The sequence below is a fragment of the Anoplopoma fimbria genome, chromosome 1 (assembly GCF_027596085.1).
Source record: "Anoplopoma fimbria isolate UVic2021 breed Golden Eagle Sablefish chromosome 1, Afim_UVic_2022, whole genome shotgun sequence".
Taxonomy (NCBI): Eukaryota; Metazoa; Chordata; class Actinopteri; order Perciformes; family Anoplopomatidae; genus Anoplopoma; species Anoplopoma fimbria.
This window is the reverse complement of record NC_072449.1, coordinates 18,191,932-18,214,887: the sequence shown is the minus strand read 5'-3', so window position 1 is coordinate 18,214,887 and position 22,956 is coordinate 18,191,932. Positions and strand designations below refer to the sequence as shown.

Genomic DNA, 22,956 nt, shown 5'->3' with positions numbered 1-22,956 from the left:
AAAGTTACTTTATTAAGCAACCATAAATGTTGTTGTTTTTTTAATCATATTTGATAGAAGTCAGTCTTTTTTCAACAACTTGAAATAGCCAATAAGTACTACTATAAGTGTAAGTGTGGCTTGGGCTGTGATATCTGTCCATTAATGGTGAAAACAGGTCACCGTGAACTGTAAGAGCTTGAGAAGGATGTGTATGTGTGTCTCTGTGTGTGTGCGCACAATACTCTGACCATCTAATCCCTCACTGTGAGCGTAGGGCCACAGATGCTGGCACTCTAGCGGCTGGTTGCCTGGGACACTGGCAGCAATATTGCAGCTGACAGACCCCACTAGGTGATCAGCACATCATCTACCAGTCCCGATCAATCACTCCCCGGGCTCCACTGCTGCTGCAGAGGCTACTTTCACCGGGGCAACAGGGGAGCAGGTCTGAGCCCATCTGGGTTCCACACTAATAGAGACTAATATAAAAAACAGCTACTGCAGAGGAAGGGTTGACAATGTGCATCATGTTGGTCGTCTGTTTCCATCTTATGTGTCGTGGCAAGCAAACCTTGGGGTCAGGATTAGGAGGGAAGGCTAGATTAATATGGACTAATGAGAAACATTAACTGGAGCTTTGGCAGAGAGGATCCTGCTGCTTTACAGGTCCTCTTCTGCTGGCTGCTGCAGCCAACCAGAATAACTGGAGTGTGCACTGCAGTGTTCTTCTTGTTGCTTTGTTTCATGAGAAGAAATAGGATTCGTATTTATAAGTAGTGACTTGGATATGAGGGAATAGACCAAGGACATTTCACCCCCCATTCAGATTGCAAGGCTACATTGACAGTCTACTTCTTATTATTTTCATACAAAGCCTTGGACTAAGGTAATTTTGCCATTTGCCATAGAAAGCTTTCAAATTAAATTGAGTAAATTGAGTGTCAGTGATTCAATTTTCTTTTGCACAATATTCAATCTGAATTCAGTTTCCATCCCACTGCTTTTAGCCACCTTCAGCTCAGTTTAAATGTGATTACTCCCTGTTTTTACCCATAACTTCCTCTCTATCCAAAGAAGATAAAACAGTAGCTCTGTGTCTGCTAAAGAGGAGAAACACAGGCTTCAATGATTCAAATGTATCAGAAGTTGTCATGAATATTAATGCCCAGTCTGATGTCCAGGGGTTGCTTAGGGCTTGTAAAGCCATCTGTTTGCAACATACCTGCATGTTGGTAGGTTGGTGTTCAGGTTGGATTTAGAGGTGAACTATGGGGTCTGCAGGGCAAACAAAGAGCAGGTTGGATTGAGGTTGGGGGTCACTGGCATAGCTCAAGCCCTGGAGACAGGCAATAATGAGAGATTTGTGCTTTCATACACACACAGCACATACACACACAGAAACCCACGAACACAGTTCCTACCCACTTTTACCTAGAAAATGCTTTGGACTATCAGGAAAATGCTTGCCACTCGAGCATCATTTATGTGAAGCTGTTCAAGTGTTACATAATTTTTTTCTTTTAAGGTTCTCTGCATTTTTTCTCTATCCCCCACTTCGTCGTAGACAATATCCCCATCTAATTGTCCGCCTCTTTCTCTTCCTGTCTACTCTGATACAGTGTTTTGCTGTGTCGTGAGCAGTAGTTTTTGAGGTAACGCTGAAAGACTCATTCAGTCCTAGTAAAAATGATCCAGTCGCCCTTCCTTTCTGAGTCTGAGTTAAATTCTAAATAGTTTGGAGTCAAACCTATTTCTTCAGATTACTTTATTAGTAGGCAAATTAACTCTGTAGGACTCCTCCACATGGCCAGACAGAAGCAACTGTTGAATAGGGCCATCAGACAAAGCTGAGGCACAGTTGATTGCTTGTGAATGGATACTGAACTAACTTGAAAACCTTTCTTAATGCTCTCAGAGAAAAAGATTTTGCAGGTCCAGTGCTTCATTGTCCATATCGTGAGGCATTCATAAGCTCACTCGCTTAACATTTCCCATAGATCTGTGTTCATTAACTTGTCCATTCACACGTCCAGACACTCAGCCTGTTGTGTTTGCATCCAGTGGGTGTGTGGAGCTGTCCAAACTGATTCAAATGGGTAAGTTGTCCAGCAGCTTAGTGCTACACAAGGTGTGGAATTGCATTATGTGACTTGAAAAGCCAACTAGCCAAACCAGCAAATCCTCTCTGGCTAGAGACCATTTACACGGTTGCTATGCCCACTTTAGACCAACTCCCTGTCAGACGCTGCACCACGGTTGGTCACATTGAAGCCAGTACACCACATCTCCTGTTCATGTACAGCCAACTACTGCTGAGCTTTGCTCTCACACATGTGGACACCAGTATCATCCAAATATTGCACATGCTCTGTAATACCCAGTAAAAGGATAGTACACAAAGGATTGTTTGTTTTTGTTTGTTTTTGTACTTGATGACCATGCTTTTCTCACTTTGTGTTAACCTTTTGCATTGGTGAAAAAACACACGTTTGTGTTAACTAATTTGTAATTTATGATCGCAAAATTATAATACATGTTCTGGTCACATTTTTTTATTTAACTTGTATGGATAATAGGTGATGCATTATTGAATAGTTGCATGGAAATATAACCTGCCGGAGTGAAGGAAAACTCTGCATCCATATATTGTGAGATTAAAATAATTAGATTAATAGATAAATCCTTTGATCCCGTGATTGGTTGATGATGTCATTAGCTACACACGTCATGCACTGTTACACATCATTGCATGATATAGTTTTAACTTTCTTATAATCATATAGCAATCATTGTGTTTAAAGTTTTATCAGTTTAAGAATAGCTTTATTTTGCTTGAGGCAATGCAATCTCCAGCAATTCAAGTAACTTTGTTTAAAAAACCCAAAATGATCCTTTAACACCGCCTGGTGCTGTGTTTAATGTGTGAATTTCTAACAGATTGCTTCATGGATTAGCAGGACGGATTCTTTTCTGACTAATGTGCTTAAGCAAAGATCAGTTCCACTAGCTTTTTCTAAACCTTTTAACGGCATCGCATCTGTTCGTAATAACAGGACCTTGGACCCAATTGGACCTAGAATAAAGATTTCTTATTACATTTTTTTGTCACACTCTGTAATGCTGTTTCTGAAATGTCAGTATTATAAAAAAAAAATAATGAGGACTAAGCATCATTTTATTTGTCTTTCTTTATCTGTAAATAAATTCCACAGACTTGCCACAATGCGTATCTACAGTACACCACAAATAAACACAGGACTTTTTTACAGGAGAGCTGTGTTTGTGTCTTAAGGTAAGCGATGTCAATAGTCATCAGTCATACAAGTCACGAGAGTCGCTAATCAGGTGACTCTTTTTTCACTCGCTAGTGATGTGAGTCTGTATTAATTTGGGAGTGACGTGAGTCGCGGTTGATTAACATCAACCATGCTCCTTTCCTAAACCTAACTAAGTTGTTTTGTTGCCTAAACTCCCTGTAAAGATGCGCTGAAAACTAACGCGAGAGGGGTTCTTAATGAATCGATCTCCTATGCCAAGGGGCAATGACCATGCTGCAGTATTTGACGAGTTGGGAGTAAGAATGTGTTGGAAATTCAAAAAGATGTGCCAAATGTTGCCCCTCTGGCTTCGTGGTAGCCAGGAGGGTCAGTGAGGATAAATCCCTGTTGTCTGAAGAAACAAGAGACACGATGATTCGCTTTCATTAGCCTTGACCGCAGGATTTATTCTGCATAATTATGCACACAAAAACATTTAAATCTTTCAGAAATCATAACATTGACTTGACTAGTGACAATTGACTTTGAATATTGACTTCAGAGATATGTAACTCTATGACAACATGAAATCAATCAATCAATATCTTTGACACTATTGCTAAATAAAATATACATATCTATTATAGTCAGTATAAATATTATATCAAAAATAAATATCTATAGCTACTCTGTATTATTGTTGGAAATGTTCCTTTACATAAAATAATAATCAAAGGCCAAAAACTCAATTTAACACAATGCAATTTAAATTATATTTCCAACTCTTTACTACGGAATACACCTTTAATAAGTGTGGTGTAGACACCATGACACATTCTCAGTTTAGCTGTAGAGACACAGTAAGAGTTACACCCTTCCACTGTCTTCACACACCACGTGTCATTATCATATGGCCAAATGACCAATCTATACTAAATACATAAATACATATCAGAAACCCAGACCTATATAAACTGTCTATAAGCAGCTTAACCGTGCCAACGTGAAACTCGCGGCATCATAACTCAATGTTAAGAACTCACTAGATACATAGGCTAACACATTAGCATGTAGCTTCATGGTCTCGATCACACACACATTAACAAAACAAACTATCACTATTACTCAGACTGAAACTATTACACTCGTGACCTAACTAACATGTTTTCCCTTTAAGGTATGTTGTGTTTGTGCATTTTTGAGGAGTTTTAACCCACCTGTTGTTTGAAGAAACAAGAGACACGATGAATGGCTTTCATTAGCCTTGACCGCAGGGTTTATTCTGCGGCGCGGTGTCCCTGTGGTATTAATGACCTCCTCAGCATCGTGCGCCCCCTACTGGTCTAATGAATTCTTGTTTGAGAAAGCTGACATTGTAAAAAGATATATTTAATCTAACACAAAACAAAAAAATAAAGGGGTCTCTATTTTTATCTTTTCAATCCTTTTTAATCACACTATGATATATTATCTTTTAACCCATTACACAAACACCAAAACAATGGGTATTTTGCCTAATCGTAATTTTTTCCCGTGTTGAAAATGCTACCTAGCATACCTAACATTTTCTTAAACTGAGGAGAATCTTGACTCGGAGTCGATGAACAACCTTCAACCTTTATCCTTTGCTGCTTTGATTAACACTACTCTCCTCTTTCTCGTTTGCTTCTCTCCTTCCATTTCCCCCTTTTGCAGTTTTAACCAATTTTCACCTCTCTACCTTTGTCCCTCCTCTAATATCTGCTATTACTGCCCTTACACAAGCCTCAGCTCTCATCACTGCCTTTGTCATTATCCTTACCTCCTTTTTCTTTTTTCTCTCCTGTCACCTCGTGTACCTTATTTTCTCATTCCATCTCCTCCACCTGTCTCTTTCCTGTCATTTCCCTTCTTTAACTTCTACTCAGACACCAGATATAGATGACTACCAGGTCAAGATCTATGCCATTGTTAAGAAAAGTAATAAAAAATAGTATTCAGAAGCCTGCTCCCTCTCTGCCACTCCCTATTATCACCCTCCATCATGCTGAATTTATATGTGGGAGTGCGTAGTGGTATTAGTTCTGCTGTGTTGGTCTTGTTCTGCTCAGAGGGTCAGCGTATGGTTCAGCTCTCCACTGTAATTGGGCTTTAAAGCCACTATATGTAAAATCAAACACTCTCCAGGAGAAAGAAACAATGTGTTGTCAGCAAGTGACATGTCATTGATTAAGCTGAGATGATTGCATTTTTCTCATTGCAGTATAATCAGCTGGAGAAAGAGCCACATCACTGTGTAAGTTGCAGCTTGCTTATTCATTCTGTAGCAGTGCAGGAACAGTAAGGCCTCTGAAATGTCAATAGGATTTCTGCATTTCTAAGACTCTCACAGCTTAGTATTCTTTGAGGTTCCCCACTCCAAAAAAGGACATGTAAAGACATGAAATGCAATGCAAATTAGCTTTTTATTGCTACTTTCAATACAATATGACGTTAGCCTGAAGCTGAATGCATTTCACGTCCCAAGACTCAAGGTTTCACCCATTCATTTAAACTTTTTTTAGGCTCCACTCAACATGCGTTAGCATCATTAGGGTTCATTAGGATCCAAAGAAAGGAGCAATCAAATTTGTCCTCCAGTGCTTTTTTTAAAAGGTACAAAGACTTTCTACGTTTAGATTCAAATGTTATTTCAGCTTTGTGTATTTGTATCCGCCAGCCTGTGTCTGTGTGGTGGAAAGTCTCCGGAATTAAATCTTAGACTCAGGAGTGAAAGTGAAAACAGGTTTTATGGCAGGTGCTCTGCTGAAGAAGTCTCAGAAGTGGAGCTGCATCATACTTCACACTTTTACATCCCTTTTTCTGTAAGAGCTTTACTGTTTGCTTCAAACTAGAGTTTATAAACTTCTAGTGCTACTCAATGACAGGTCAGTAGATTTTTCTATGGCTGTTACCTTTAGTGTCATTTCAAAAATTCTCAGTGTAATACGGTAGAAGATTTGATCTTCTTAGTGTGATGAGGATTACATGGAGAGAGGTTGATAGGGTGAGGAAATTGAAGGTAAATAAAAGTCAATATATCTTCTTAAACATCTTCAGGGTCACATTGACAGACAACAGCCACGTCCTCATACTTATTTTTACTGCACCCATATATTTTATCAGCATATATGTGTGTTAACATTAACTCATACAGCAGATACTTTATGATACATTGTCCAGAAGATCAACAAGACCAACACTTTGCATTTTTCATTACTATTGCCAGTTAAAATAATCAAAAAAACATACTAAGCGGGACATTTTTACAATAAAAAAAAAGAACTTGTCTATGTAATGGTGATTGTTTCAAAATGGCTATCAACTTGTATTTGACATTTTGGGTACTGCATTTACGTACTATTTGGCAAACATATGCATATACCGTATATCAATATGTCTGTGATAAGCCATTGGCCACGTTATCTGTCCGGCTATAATCTTTGCTTTAAAAGTTTTAAGAACACATACATTTAGTTAGCTCTGAATCTCTGAAATATATTAAAGGGACTGTCATACAGTCAATGGCAACATATATTCAAAGATATCCATCATCTCTCGGTAGATAATATAAAGACACAGTTATTGCAAATGTATCAAATGTGATGCATATTGAAGTGTTTCCTCTAGTTGCTCAAGCTACAGTAACCACAGCACCAGGCATAAAATGGCACATAATGACTAATTAGTAGTTTAATTCAGATGATGACTAATTCAGAAAGACACAATCATTCATTTCTCTAAGGTTTGTGGCGTTGCCTGTGCATACGAGTGCCCAAATCTGTATGGACTTTTGAATAAAAGAATGTGGGTGTGAAGTTGAGTGTCACTCTGTACAGGATTTCTCTGTTCAGTCTGCTTGCAAACAAAATGAAGGTGCCTGCTTCTGTCTCTGCCTGATCATAATTAGAGGAGCACAGCTGTCGTCTGCACCTCTGCTGACCCTTTTCTCACAACACTATTGATCTGTCTCGTCAAGGCCGCACCAGCAGAACTGCCGTGTGCATATCCAAATCCACTGTCTTGTCATCAGGAAGCTGATCTTGATTTGATCACTGAGATGAAAGCGAGGAAAAACAGAGTGACTCCCAGGTGAACAGCAAGAAAAACATTTCAATTTTGCTGATAGTTGTCATCAAGGGCATGAAAAGGGACTCTGCCCCATGTTACAATGTTGCTTTTGTTTCCTTTTTTCCAGCTCTGTCAAGAGTTTTCTCTTTTGTGGAAAGGGACACTACTCATATCAGCTGACATTGCTCATCTTTTTTCTGCCAGCTGCTCACTGAATTAATGCTCTGCCTCACTGAAGTCAAACTCAAGAATATTTTAGTCATTTGTCTTTCCATTACCATGTTTGTGGTTTACTAAAAGGCCAAGATTTGTTGGCTAACTGTTTGCCAATCCTGTTGTGTCAAGTTGAGCTCTGCTTTTCTTGGGGGGGTGTAAATCAAATATTTGGCTTTATTCCCAGAACTGGATTAAGCCCACTGCTAAAACAGTTTTCCAATTAAAGCTCCCTATTGAAAAGTGTGGATGCAACAATACAATACACAGGAAAATGTTTCTTCATTCCAATCAGGTCTCCTACCTGATTAAATGAAGAAACATTTACCTGTAACATTTACCTGTAAATATTCTATAAAATGTCCACAAATGCAATGCTATCTGTGCTTATCAAGCTTGGAAAAACATGTTTGTATAGTTGCATCCACACTTTTCAATAGGGAGCTTGAACTAAAAAAGTGTTTTTTTAATTTATGTTTTTAAAACAATGGGCTATGTTTGAGTCAACTCCCCAAATGAAATTAGTGGTTTCTTTCTTTATCATTACTGCTTACAATAATTCCAGCACAGCTGGTAGCTAAACAGGGAGTTGAAAAAAGCAATTCTTTCTTTTTTCACAGAGACATTTTGCTCTGAAATAGGGCAGTGGAGCAGGGAACAGGCCTCTCTGGAGGACAGGGACTTTTTTTTCTCTCTCTGAACTTGCTGATCAATGAGATAGAGATCTTGTGGTCAATGTTCCATTCTCCTAAAAGGCACCATGGGATCCGCAGCCCACTTCATCTTTATCACTGGTCTGCTACTGCTCTGACCGCAGGGACCTGATGCAGGATCATTACTACCACAAATAGAGATCTGGCTTCATGGGCAGAGACCTGGATGAGATGGAGGCCCGAGATGGAGATTGTTGGTTGGGCCGCGTTGACACTCTCATATCTCTGGTGTCTCATCTCTTCCCTTCCTGTCCCAAAAGATTTTCCTGTCTTTTCTGAATGCCAACAGCTGGTCTCCCAAATCCCCTATAAGCCTTTTGGTTCGAAAGGGGATCAGGTAGACATAATAGACTACCACCTGCCCTCCTCCATCTCCTGCCACCCTGCAACACCTTGCCAACTCCACTCTGGCGTTCCAGCATTGGCATCACACTCGCTGACTGATGGACAATGTCTCCAACAGCATCTGCTCTCTAATGATCAGTAGCCAACAGAGTTATTCGGTTTGCAGTATGTCACATCCAGTCATGCGTCATACTATGTGCCTTGCTATTGGTTGGTTTTCTACAACTGTTGATCCCAAACTAATAAGCTATGTCCACTTTTTGTCGGTGCACAAACGGTTCCCCGTCTGGCCTCTGGTACGCTTGTATTCAGCTCTTGAGACTGAATGGCCGCTGTCCACTTGGCTGCAGTGGTGGTGTTTTTCAAGGACAGTTGAAGTCCTTCTGCCAAGCATGTGTTGTATGCTAATTAATAGCCAGGTCAACTTGCGATAATGTAAATGCGTCACTTCAAACATGACTGATGAACAGCACTAATTCATGCTTTCCCGCAGCCATGCCTAACACGTTCCAAGACCATTAAAAGTGCACTTAGTCCAAGCCAACAGATGTAGTTGCTCATTATGCCTCTGCTCTCCATATGGCACTATTGAACATCCGCCCCGCCTTTACCTCCCATCACTTGGACCCCCTCCCGGCAGGCTCCCATTAGGTCCACAGCGGACAGGTAGCAGAATGACTTGGGCACTTGTCAGATCAACAACCGAGGCAACCCAGAGCTTGTTGTACTGGACGGAAGGGAAATTAGCTTTCACCTTCACTCCCGCTCAGAGCAACGGTCTCCTCACTAATGCCTGGTCAGATTTGAAACTACCCTTCTCGAAAGTAACCTCGAATTTCCCATTGAAGAGGAGTTATTGGAGGTTATTGGTAAGCTTATACAAAGCAATGAAATCCCCCTGGCTGTCTTCAACAAGCAGCCAACAGTGCTTCTCCTGCTTGGCAGTTTGAAAATGTGCCGGTTTGTTTAACAGCTAATCTGAGCAGATCAGAGTGCAGTCTCAGTGTAATTAAGGAGAGTATTGTAAGCACATTAAAATTGGGTTGAGGTATTTTTTCTGCCACTGCTCAATGTCTGTGTATGTGTGTGTTACTTGTGCAAAGCCCGTGTCCTGTGAGAGCTTCCTCATTAAACGCCTGTCAAACCTCTGTCTGCACACCTGCCAGCCTTTCTGTCACACTGCAGGAAACACACACATACACATACAGTATACGGACAAGAGCACAAAGAGTGAGCAGACTCTTTTTGTGTTATACACACACTCTGAAAGCAAAAAGGATCGGAGTTGTAACTTTTGTGGTTGGGCTGTACGGAAAGGTACCTTCATTTTTCATTATTACTTGGGCTGGGTATTGTTTGAAAATGTTCAAGAATGGTGACAATATGCTACCTGGATAACGCAATACAGGTGTACATTTGCCCAAATGTAGCAACATTAAAATGAAAATTTGGAAATCATGTTGACAAAATATCTAATCATAGAATAGAAACATAAGACTTAGTTCTGCACAGGCCCCATTTAAATTCTACAATGAATCGACGCAGCAATTAACGTGTAGGCATACGGTGACATTTGCCAGAGTACATTTATTGTTATACAGCAAGGTGCTTCTTCCACCAGTCAAATACATGAAGGCACAAATGTAAATGTCAGATTTCTACTGTTTACCTTATGAATGTAATGACAAAAATAAAGTGATTGCTGCCTTGATAACTTTGCATTTCGGAAGAGTTTCAGTGTCCTATGAGACCTTTCTCGACTGTATGCTATTGTCTTACTGGTACCTGAAACAGCCACCACCAGTGCAGCCACCTGCATTTTTTTTTTTTAATAATGACAAAGGCAATATCAGTTTGCATCAAAAAATGCCATTACTCATCATTCGCTAATGACTACAGCATAAAGAACTTTTATGACTTCCTGTTTTAATAGCAAATAAGTACTGCATCTTCTAAATAATGAATGAGAGCCACAACACTCTGCTTAACTAGAAATGTATTTGTAACCCACAGAGTCCCAACAATAACAAAGCTAAATGCTGACATTGTTATTAAATCCCCTGAAACTGCATGTCTTGAGGAATAAACCAATAAAATGGGGGAACAAGAGACGGATTGCCTCTGACAACAGAATCAAATTTCAAACTGCTAAATTCAATGAGACCATTTAATGAGTGCTGATTGCAACCCTTCGCCATTCCTCACTCTCTGTTTATGTCTATTAGGTGTGTTAACCTTTTCCCCTTTTCCTTTCCTGCACACCGTTTCCCCCGTCTCAGCCTCTATGTCCCTCACTTCATTGCTCTCTTCTTCTGTCAGTCAGACTGTCAGTTTATCTCTTTTCTTCTCTCTGCTCCCTCTCTTTGTCTTTCTTTTGCACTCGGTCTCCCTGTCCTCACCCTCCCTTCATTCCCCTGGCACAGGCCTATATTTCTCCACAGCAGTTACCGGGGTATTTAATTGTATTTACAGTGAAGCATACCAGTTTATTAAAAGAGACGCCCAGTTACCTTGGGCTTTTTTGTTTGCCTGAAATTTTCCTCCCCTCACAATTTTCAGATGTAATTAGTTTCACTCCCACACCAACAGACTGCCCTGAGCAGATGCTTTTTAAAGACACTTCCATCTCATTTCGAATTACACCTTGTTTACTAGTATCTACAACTTGATTACATCGCCTCTGATAATTGTCTTGGCTTTAGCCAAAGAGATTAACACTAGTAAAACTTACCTGACTTTAACTTCTGTCTCTACTTATAATGTTGCAATTTTCGGCATAGAATAGAGGGCATAATTATACTCTGAAAACTTTGAACTCAGTCACATTCATGTTGAATAACACCAACATAATTTATTTTTGTACGAAGTGATTATGAAAACATGTTTCTTGTGTTAGACTATCTTCCGATTTTGATGAAAATTGTTACTGTAGATGGTAGGAAATTAAGCCAGTAAAGCACTGTGAGAATGCAAAAAGTTTAGACGGAGAGACCCTTGATGCAGCATTAATTAGAAAGTTTAAACAAGTAGTGAACACAACTTTGACATATCATCACCATAAAAAGTTGTTATGATGAAAGTGTTAGCAAAAGGTTATATTAACAGCGAACAGGCAATAACAGACAATATTAATTTGTAGACATGTTTCTGGCTTGATGATTGTTAGTCCAACATTCACTCTCCTTCCAGCTCTGTTTTCGGTCGCCAACTCCTGATAAAAAATATCTGGCTTCGTTATCTAATAAATTTGCTCTCACATTCTCCAGCTAGTCGCCTACATTTTCTGCCATTTTTAGTTGTGGCTGTAAAACTGTAAAAATAGCAAGAAGGGGGGAACTGCAGAGTTTGCTGATAATTGTGTTTTAGTTTGTGGGACACATAGTCCATTTGATCCATTGTTATTAAACGATTGTTGATTAGCGCAGCATAAACAATTATCACAAATAGAGTGCCATTGTCCATAACAGTCAATTGAAAAAGTCATAATTTGTGATGAGATGTGCCAGTTTTCCATTTAATTGACTCTCTGATTAGTGCCCAGGATTGCTGGAATAGCAAACTTGTGAGTTTCCTGCAAAGCTACACTCAAAGGGATACAACTGTTCGGTTCAGAGACTTTGAAACCGTGCCCTGAAGAAGACACATGTGGGTTTCTGTTTTTATTTTTGTGAATGATACTAGCTGTTGCTTGCAGATAAGAAGCCTGCCAAGGGACTTTGATGTGGCAAACAACTTACTGGTAGTAATGTGGAGATTGATTTTTCTTTGCTTCGAGTACCCCTGTTTTAACACAAGCCTTGATTCAAAACACTCTATCACTTCACCACATGAGGAGCAGTGACTGACACAGTTTAACAAGCAATTAATCATATTGCTCCAACCAGGGGGAGCTGTGTCCAGGCGTAATCTATAGATCACCTCTCTTTCCAGGCCTTGTTGTAGGCTACATTGAGCTCCCTTGTCCATGCCAAATGCTAAAAGTTGTGTTTAGAATGCAGTGGGAATAATTATGTTTTGGGGAAAAGGATGTCTAGTTAAATATTTGTTAGTTAAAGCTACATGCTGGGGAATTTGTTGATTAATAAACTCAGAGCCAATTATTCCCCTGAGATGCCGGCGTTTGTAGCAATAGGTTCCAAAAGGATGGGAAAGGACAAAATGTGTGTGTGTGTGTGTGTGTGTGTGTGTGTGTGTGTGTGTGTGTGTGTGTGTGTGTGTGTGTGTGTGTGTGTGTGTGTGTGTGTGTGTGTGTGTGTGTGTGTGTGTGTGTGTGTGTGTGTGTCTCTCTCTCTCTCTCTCTCTCTCTCTCTCTCTCTCTCTCTCTCTCTCTCTCTCTCTCTCTCTCTCTCTCTCTGTGTGTGTGTGTGTGTGTGTGTCCGTGAATTTGTGTAAGCTGCTTTCTAAGCCCCCTGCTGCCTCAGATACAGCCTATCGAAGCGTGTCAGGTTTCTAAGTGAAAGGGGTCGGGAAGCACCAGTCTACTGTGCTGAAACGGAAGGAAAGAACGCATGGGAAAAGGGGAGAAGTGGGAAAAAAAGAGTAAACAATCCAGACAATGCAGAGAAACCTCAGAAATGAGAAAAAAAAAGTAGTGAGAAATTGTACAAATGCAATAGGGAAGATGAAGGACACACCTGAAGAGGCGCACATTTCCCCAGTGGGCTCTACGGCTATTACCCAGGTTTTAGGACTCCTTGAGAAGACTGAATAGCATTCCAGCAGTGTCTGTCAGTAGTGGCCTCACCTCCATCCATCCAGACATCTAGGGACTCCATTACACCCTGATGGGCAGGGATGGAAAACCAACCAAGGGAATATGGGGACGAGGGGGGAAAAGCAATGTACGGGCGCTGAGAACCGCACCGACAGGCAATCTGCCGTGATGAAGAGGCTCCCTTCCATGTCTCTCCTCTCGGACCCAGCATGTCCTCCCGCATCCCCTTCAAGCCCCACTGCGCTCTACTGCAATGCCTTGGCAGCTGACCGACCCGACACCTGCCACGCTTATTCGCACACTCCCCCTACCCGCTTTCTTTTTTCTCTCTCCCGGGCTCACTGTTAGTCCTGGCAGCATGTATCCCTTCACATCATCTCATTGAGAACTGAACCATAGATGGATTTCAGTGAAGGGAAATAAATGGGAAACGTGTTTGAATTGGGGTGGAATGTTATTTTTGATTTTACCGAAGTTCAGCAGATTTGTAGGTGGCTCCAGTCCGGATTTGTTGCTGTGGTCACGTTGAAGGCTGCAAGGTTAGCTGCAGTGTACTTAACCTCCCTTCTGACAGCGCAGATGAGCCTGTGCTTGACATACCTGTTAGTGCAGTGGGGGTGGTATGATAAATTCATAAGACGTGTCTAAGGAATACACTTAGACATTTATACAGCTACAGCAAATATACGCTGTGAAAACACAGCAATCAATCTCACTGAAGATTGTATGCATGTCGATGTATTAAATATGTTTCTGCTCTTTAATATGTTATTTTTCCCATTTAAATGAGCTATACTTAACATGATATATAACAGCAAAAAGTTCTGTATAGATAAAGTCAAGTAATGTGTACCTGCGCATAGAATGAATTCGATGTCCCTCTGTATGTGTTGTTATTCAAGCTTCTCCATGATTTGTTGACATAGCCAGGCTTGCCTCACATGCTTTTATTGCATCTTCATGCAAATGAGCGTGCTCTACTGGTTAGCTCCTGGCCAGCACTCTGCACTCATGTGGCGGTTACAGCTGATAAAGCGTAGTCCCAAACCTTCTGTTCCCTCTTAGGTAGACACTGTTAGCTCTGTCAGCACTTTTGCCTTTGTTTGAACTGTTAGCGCTGAGAGACATTGAGAGGCAATCGAAATGCTCAGATCTTGTAATTTAAATTGTATTGTTTATTATTGAGCAGGTGAAGATGTTTTAGGTTTTTGGACTGTGATAAATTAATGTCTTGACTAGTCTAGCTGCCTCTTTTGATTTTTAACAATGACTCTGAAACTGAGATGCTGACTTAGACCTTAAAAAGAGTTTGAAGCTTTTCACAATCATTTTGGGTGAAAAGTGTAGAAAGATTAAGCAGCTTCACACAGTTCCCACATTTTAGGACAATGATCCTCCCCATGCATCAGGTTTACTGTATGGTTAAACAGTGGAATATTCTCGACTGGTGAGGTTAGTCGCGTGACCTCAGCTCAACATGTTTCAGTTGCTCGAAGAGTTCAGTCGGACAATGACCACAAATGATATGACAAAAATGGATACATTTGTTTAGCTGCGTCATCAGCTGCGAAGGAGGAGGACGTTTGCAGCTGTATCCACCAGTGATCTGACTGCCTCCCTGTCAATGGCACTCGTTAGATTCCAAAGACACTAAACTGAATGACCTTAAAAAAGCTTGAAAATCTCCTCAAGGGAAGTTATTTTCGCAAATAGAGAGGAAGATACCTTCATATACTTGTTTAATTCTGTCCATCTAATATGGATAGCCTGACTTAAATCTGAGAGTCTGCACTTTAACCTTATTGTAACCATTTTATATTATTTGCTGGAGTACAAAGTCAATTTTCCCAATTATGATATATCGAACAGTCCTCAAAAAGGGAAAGCTAACAGTTTTGAATGCGTTTTACCTTTCTAGCTGATTGGGATGAACAAATATTTCTATTAGTTTTGTGATAATATTAACATCACCAATGAAAACTTTATTGTTTAAAATTCTAACAGCAGAAGTATGCATTCCCAAAATAGAACAAATATATTGTTACTGTGATATTTTGAGTGTGTCCAAATGTGTTATAAAAGTTCCAGCTGAGACATACAGTTGAGGTTCTCCAAGGTAAGCTGCGTAAACAAATGTTTTGTAACAGTGGGTTAGAGGGTGTTGTACTGAAGATTTCTCTTACAAAGGCTTGTTCATGTGGGTGGAACAAAAAGTATTTTTAGATCATTCTTCACATGAGCTTCAAGGCCTCGGCCACTGAAAATATTTGTATTCTTATTATGCACATTGCTGCATATCGCTTAAGTTATCCTTGCTTGTTGTTTATTATAAAAAGTTAAATCGATTTTTCTGGCGGTCGGCTTGCATTTACTGTTTATATTTTACAATTTACACTTCTCTCTTGTTGTGATCTCTTTCACGGTTGTCCTGTCTGCAGACGTCAGCTGCATTTTTAAACATGAACTTTAATGCGAAATGTCAATCTACTGCAATTGATTATATGGTAGTCTGACATCAGCGTTTCTGTGCAGGTGCCCTATGTCAAGGTGGCTCCAGAGGACATCCTGAAGGTTCAGTTCCCCCGGTTCACCACGCTGGACATGAGGCCAACCAACACCGACATTAGCCTGGCTGTGGCCGGCCTTCTCACCTTCTTCAACAGCACCACAGCCTGCCTCATTTGTGCACAGGCTGACTGTGAGTAGAGGATTCACACCTTCACAACAAAATACACAAGCATACACACCTGGGGAGAAAATGCCAACAAAGTGCAAACATTGTTGTTTAATGTCTGCTATCCTTTAACACATGTTGGCACACATAAACCTATCGCACGCAAACCGACTGTGGTTTAACAGATGTGTTGCTTATCAACATCTCACCCTGTGACATGCTCCTCTCTGAAGCAGCTGCTGCTCTCCACAGCTACAACTCCCTCACAGCAACACGCCCAACATCTGCATCCCAAAATAAATCCCATTCACATCACTCTTTTCAACATCTTCATCATCCATAAATTAAAATAATGATATAGTATGTTAAGCTGTGTCATGTATATTCTGTCTTTAACCTTGAATCTCATCTGTGTACACTCTTAAAATACCGCCTGCTGATGATCAAAACACATCTTTAAGACAGACAAAATTGAAGGAGGAGGAAGTTTGCAGCTGTATCCACCAGTGATCTGACCGCCTCCTTGTCAAAGGCACTCGTTTGATTCCAAAGATAATAAACTGAATGACCTTAAAAAAGCTTGAAAATCTGTTCCCACCCTCTTGCAGTCCAGCAAGTACTAATTACAACTCCCTAGACAAAGGCAGCGTGACCCTGAGTGGCACCAGCTAACCTTTTTCGTAATCAGCACAAGGCTTTGAAGAAAGGAAATAGGTTTGAGACATCAACCATGTGTCAGACGGCCCAGAGATGGCTATGAGCCACTGTGAACCGCCCGCCCTGCCTATCTCAATTCTCAGTTCTTCTGCCTTTTATCTTCCTCTTTGACTGTCTCTTGGTCTTTTTTTTTTGTAACCTTCAAGACGAGAATTATCCCTTCAAGTTTTGTGTATTAAACCTAAACTTTCTGAAACAATGGTTTCACTCTTTTATTCAACTAGTGCAATGCTCGTTTGGGCACAAAGTGTGTGACTATTTGTAATGGGCCAATTGCTTGGTCCCCAGAAGTGCTGCTTTCAGCGTTGTCGAGAACCGTGAAGTGTGAAGTGGATCAGATAAACGGTTCTCGACATGTAAGGACATACAAACATACAAACAGACAGAGCTTAATTGCCGTATAGTTAGATTTGCAAAAGATAGCTTTCAGTTATGCAGAAATTGCCAAAAGCAAATAATATATATCTAATGACAGTTAAACCAAACCCTACTACATAACCCATTATAACTGCAAGGATCAAAAACATATTATGAATTGTTTCCCTCTAGGTGTTTCTGTATCAGTCAGTCATTCTTTCAATGCAGGGCTCAGATCTTGTTTCTGTGATATTCATCCAACTAAGTGTTGATTAATAAAGCTCTGGCGAGAATAGTGATAAAAAGCTTTGAGGCCCTCTCTGACTTTAATATTGGTAAGTTTGGAGAAAGGGAACAGATTTTAACATTACTTTCTTTTCTTCCCCTGGATGTGTGTGGGTGTGCAGGTTGGTCGTGAGGTTCTTACTTTGTGTGAGAGGGCTAAGAAAGGACTGGAAAGGAAATTAAATGAAAAGAAAATAAATGAAATGAAATGAGGGGAGATGAGAGGTAGATAGAAGGGACCAAGAGGAGTCCAAAATGAGAGAGAAGAGGAGGGGATGCGATTTGCCAGAGGTTGAATGTAGTGATTGGGGTGAGGAGAGGGGAGGAGGTAACTACGCTGGAATTATACATTGGCCCGAGAGGGAGACAGTCTAGGAAATGACGCGGTTGTATTGATTGCACCCTCTCATGTGACCCTCGTTCATTCAATAGAAAATGCGGCAACTGGCAGCATGCCCGGATTTGTGTGTGTGTGTGTCTTTGTATCTATGTTTGTGTGTGTAAAGGTCTGTATTCGGCAATATCAGCTGAAACCCATCCGACTTTGGCTCTGGCTTGCTCGGCCCCAGTCTCCCCGTCAGCTCACGCAGTCAGTTTGTTGGTTGGCAGCCTGTCGGTGGCTCGTCCACATGTGCCGGCCTCATTAATCACCCAAGCCAGTGACAGCCTAATAGAGCGTGGCCAATTCATGAATATTTTCCAGCCATGGCTGAGGAGGCAGGAGTGGAGGTGGAGCCATGCCCAAAGGCACGGTGCACACCAGGGCGGACATTAATCTAGCTAACCTCCACTATCCACAGCAGTGTAGCAGCCGCAGCACAATAATTCTGGCCCAGGATACGGTCCATGTGGTGGAATGTTTAGACCAGCTGGGTGGCCCCACATGTTGTGTGGCTATGCCCTTTAGTAAATTAAATGAGACACACATAAAAAAGGAAACACACACTCGTACAGGACTCACCTGCATGCACACACGCACGTACACTGTGCAAACCAAACACATTCACATGCATGCTATTCTCGCTCTCGCATGCATTGTGCTACAGGAGTGCACTTTCATTAGTGAGGTGATTGGTGCACCTGTCAGCAGCCTGAAAGGGAGCATCCAATAAACTCTGAAATTTGACTGGAGCTGCAGTGCAGGTACATGATTTCTAAGTTCAACAAAACAGTAGGCCTCAAATGCTTGCAGAGCATTTTTCTACCTTTGATGGGCACAGTTGGAGACCAAGGTTTGCTATTTTAGCTCACTGCTTCGTTCCAATGCAGCTACAGCAGAAAACACTTTCTTTACTTGTTGTATCAGGTTTTTACTACAATCTGTTTGTTTTCATTGTACTTATGCAGTGTGCCTTATGCCTGTTGCCCTTTTTTTTCTGGTGATGATTGCATGTCCATGTCATCTTATAAATTACAATTCTCCATCACCAACTGTTTCTAGGGCGGACCTACTGCCTCTCCATATTTCAATGTGGTATTGCCATCTCTAACCTGTAATCAGCGTCAGTCAGGTGGAAGAGAATATACATCTCAATGACTTGTGACCAGGGTTGTATATAGAGCTGTAAGAATGACAGAAACATGGAGTAATTGCAGGGGATGGTGGTAATACTACATAATTAAATTGATAATTGTAATTATGCTGTGGTTACAAATGATCCTGATGTGGAAGGCATCGATGGCAGCAGTCAAAGTGATGGTGGAGGTTCTAGAAGAAGCCACACTTTGTAAAAAAAAAAAAAAAAAAAAAAACTTAACAAAAGTTAAATTGACTTAATTTGTGGAGAGTGGGAGAACTTTTTGTGTATATAGGTGCAAGTTTGTACTATTTTTCTTTAAAGTAAATTTCAAAGCCTATCCTGACAAATGGGTTTTCAACTGATTTCTGACCTGCCTCAATGAAATATGGTTGTTTTTATCAAAAGACACTTTAAGAGACATCTCCTGATAATCATATACAGTAGTCTGGAGGAGGGTGTCCCTTGACAATAACCACTTACACCCCTAGAGGGTCTAGCTACACCCACCACAGTCTGACAAAATCCTGTGAGAAACAAGTGGGTAACCTTGTCATCAGTTGCAGAGGAGTTTTGTTAAAGCAATATAAGTGATTTGGTGATTATCATCACCTAAACATAAATCTGTGCCTATGCACCACCCTGTGACGGGGGGATTATAGTCAGAATTGATAGTTGTAGTTTTATAGTTGTTTGGTTTTATGAGAAGGGGAATATGCTCAGACATACTTTGAATGCTTTGACACATGATCTTGCCTGCAACATTTTAAAGTAATGCCCCCAATGGTGACAAAGTCATTAACTAGCTTTTACTGTCAGCTCAAGGCTAAATGTTGAGTCATAATAATGTATAGTTGCCATCCAGGCTCTTGGCTCTGAGTTAAAAGCTTTGTTTGTGAACAAAGTTTTCATTGTACATAATTCACCTACTTTGCACCTGTCAAAGAATTCATATTCCACTGCATATTTCCACAGGTTAATATCTCTGTATTGTGGCAGTATTTTTTGGGGGGTACTTTGTGTGACTGCATGTGTGTGTATCCGTGGTTTGTGTCTTATATTGCAGGCACCCTGTGGTAACAGTGTGTGAAAAGTATATGAGTGGTTACCTGACTTGATTGTCGGTCCTCACCTTTATCCGTGTACCTGAAAGAGAGTCGGATTGCCAATGAGGTAGTGTGGTAGTTAAAGCACAAGTTTAATACTTTGGAGGATCCTCCTTGATATAATGCGTTCCCTAGATTCAAACGTTAAACCTCTTTCACTATTATCTTAAAGTTATAATTCTTAAAGAGTAGCGTAAAAGAGAACACCAACAGTGATGTGACGAGGCCACCTGTAAATTACTACAGCAAGGTGAGGAGTTAAGCTAAATATTTTCTTTTTCTTTACCTCTAGTTGCGATATGGAGCCGTCATTATGGTCGATGACTGTTTCTTGCACAGTTATGATGCAACATTGGGGTAAAAATCTCTCCCAAACAAACAGAAATAGAAACACCTGGCAAAGTACTTACTGTTAGTACCTGTTAACACACGCAACAGTAGTGTCTACAGGACCACATTTTGCTTTGCTGACTTACACACAGACTCACAAGGCAAAAACAATACCAGCGCTGCTGTAGCACCTGGTAGACATGAATATGAACAATGCAGGATTTAAAATACTAAATAATTGACTTTGCAAATGATTAATGACCGAGGAAATCCATTCAACATGTTTGTTAGGCCTTGCAGCCTTGTATTACAAACTTGAGTAGATATAATTAACATCTAAAAGGTGCAAGCTATCAACATGTTTAAGGTGATCGGGAGGCTCATAACTAACGGTGCTAACACGCTCACAGTACAAAGTACGGCGTAAGTGCTGACGAAGTGTTTACCTGAGGGGGAACAGGAGGTTTGGTTGCTACGCTTCCGAGGACGCTGTTGATCAAGACGGCTTTATCAGATGTAACTGCTGTATGAGCGCAGTGCAGAGAGGCAGCTGTGAGCTAACCGGTCGTGCAAGTCTTCAAACAGCCCTATGAAGTGAGAACTAGCCAAAATATCATCATATATCAAAATGTGATCCTTATTCTCAAGATTTCAAACTTGGTCCTCATAAAGGCACAGCGGCAAAAGCAAACACGCCCACATACCACCTCAAATTCTTTGTAAAAAAATGTACAGCACAACATGCACACAATCCTACATCATTTGTTATTTCTCTGCACAGGGACCTATAAAAGTGCAACTACAGAAGAGATTTTTTACATTCAGCTGCATGTTTTTCATTTGATTGAGACTGGTTCACCGGAGCAACATGGCTGCTGTAAAGTACCCTGGTGAAACGAGGTTCTGACTCCCCTTTGAATCCTCTGCAGCCAGAACACTAAAGGGAATATGAGCTTTTCTTCTGTGTGTCACTCTATTTGCGTGTGAATGTGTGTGTGCTGTTAAGACAGCTGCATCTAGTGCAGTGTCTCATGTCATGAACAAGAAGCGGCAAAAAGCTATAGAGAGTGGATGCAGGAGGCAGGCAGGGATGATGGTTTAGCCGAAGCTATTTCAAGCTCATCAAAGTTATTCCACGTTATACTACAGAGGAAGCCGATCTGACAGGTTGGAGGCACAGCAAGGCGAGCGAGCAGCAGCCAGGAGTGTTGTCTCATGAGTGCACAGACACAGGTAGCCGGGTACAGCAAGACAAACACACACAGTGACTTATTGCCATAAAGACGGAGGGTAAAAGGCAGACATTGAGACATAATTACAGAAGCTATTAGACATGATGCAGGTGACTGGGGCAGTATTGTAGCTTGTGTTAATGTGCTTTGGAGTCAGCTTGATAACCTCAAATTGCTGCACCAAAATTGGTCTCCATGTGATAGATGAACTACTCAGCTGTCGCCATGGCAAAACTCACATAAAAAAAGGTGTTGACACCAAAGTTTGAAGTGCCATTTCTGTATTACTTTATAATGGGAAAAGCATGTGGAGGCTGAGATAATGTTAGTCCTCCCCTGCAAAGCTAATTCCTTCATTTATGACTTTCCTTGCCAATATCAAGTAATGTTATATGAGTGTGATGAGATCTGCCAAATTGCCAAGGTGAAGCCAATGTAACTATCACACCAACACGACATGGTTAACTACTCTGAGAGTCTCATTCAGGTTGTATTTCTCCCAGTGTGACACACCTCACAAATTAGTTTAATAACTCCTATATGGAAAATTAGTCCAATAACCTCTCAGGGCCTGTTTAAAGATGGTTGCAGAGTGACTGGTGAAATGCTACTGGGAGCTTTTAGATTAAGTCGGCCATGCTTTAATTATGGCAAATCCCACTTACCTCACTAGAGTTTAATGGTCTATTACCATGGGATGGAGTGTAAGAGAAGTTCCTGAAATGTCCCTTTGTGTTTGATGGCCTGTACAATAATTGTAATTAAAAGTAATAAGTCCCCTTATTGTGCATGGAAACATTCTTATTAATTCATTGTTGTTACTTGTGGCAGAAAAAACAAACAGGAGGCACATTTGTTTGTACTTGAGGACAGTGTTTGCTTATTAAATTCATATTGCATAAACAAATACAAACCTCCATTTTCTGAACTTTTTTTTCGCAATGTATTTTATCAACTTTTAAAAAAAACCATTGGGAGAATTTTCCTTTTATTACAATTAATGTGTCTCATGTGTTGCTGTTTTTTTTTCTTTTGTGCGTTTGTCTTGCTGGCAGGCTTACTGAACCTGGAGCAGCTCCTCAGGCAGTTCCTCATCTCCAAGGAGACTTTGTCGGTGCGCATGCTTGACGACAGCAACGACCCGACCCCGCTTCTGAAGGAGATAAGAGATGACAAGACTGCCACTATCATAGTCGATGCCAACGCCACCATGTCACATATCATTTTGGAACGGGTTAGTATGGTTCACATGATAGCTGTGTTATACATTCACAGATAACTGCTTCTTGGCATTGTACAGATAATTCCCAAGCTCCAAATTAATTAAACTCTCATGCATCTCCAACAGCAAAAATAACTGAAGATGGCAAGAAGTGTTCAAGGCTAAAAATTATTTTATATAGGGAGAATGATTTCTTTAACTGG

The 22,956-nt window shown here is 40.7% G+C and overlaps 1 protein-coding gene across 1 annotated transcript in view; it reads left to right on the top strand.

The window, feature by feature from the left end:
- Positions 1-22,956, top strand: part of grik4 (glutamate receptor, ionotropic, kainate 4) — a 153,227-nt gene that overhangs the window by 45,337 nt on the left and 84,934 nt on the right. The window contains exons 4-5 of the mRNA XM_054620398.1: positions 15,846-16,011; positions 22,587-22,765. Coding sequence (XP_054476373.1) covers positions 15,846-16,011; positions 22,587-22,765 — 345 coding nt within the window. The remainder of the gene's footprint in view (positions 1-15,845; positions 16,012-22,586; positions 22,766-22,956) is intronic.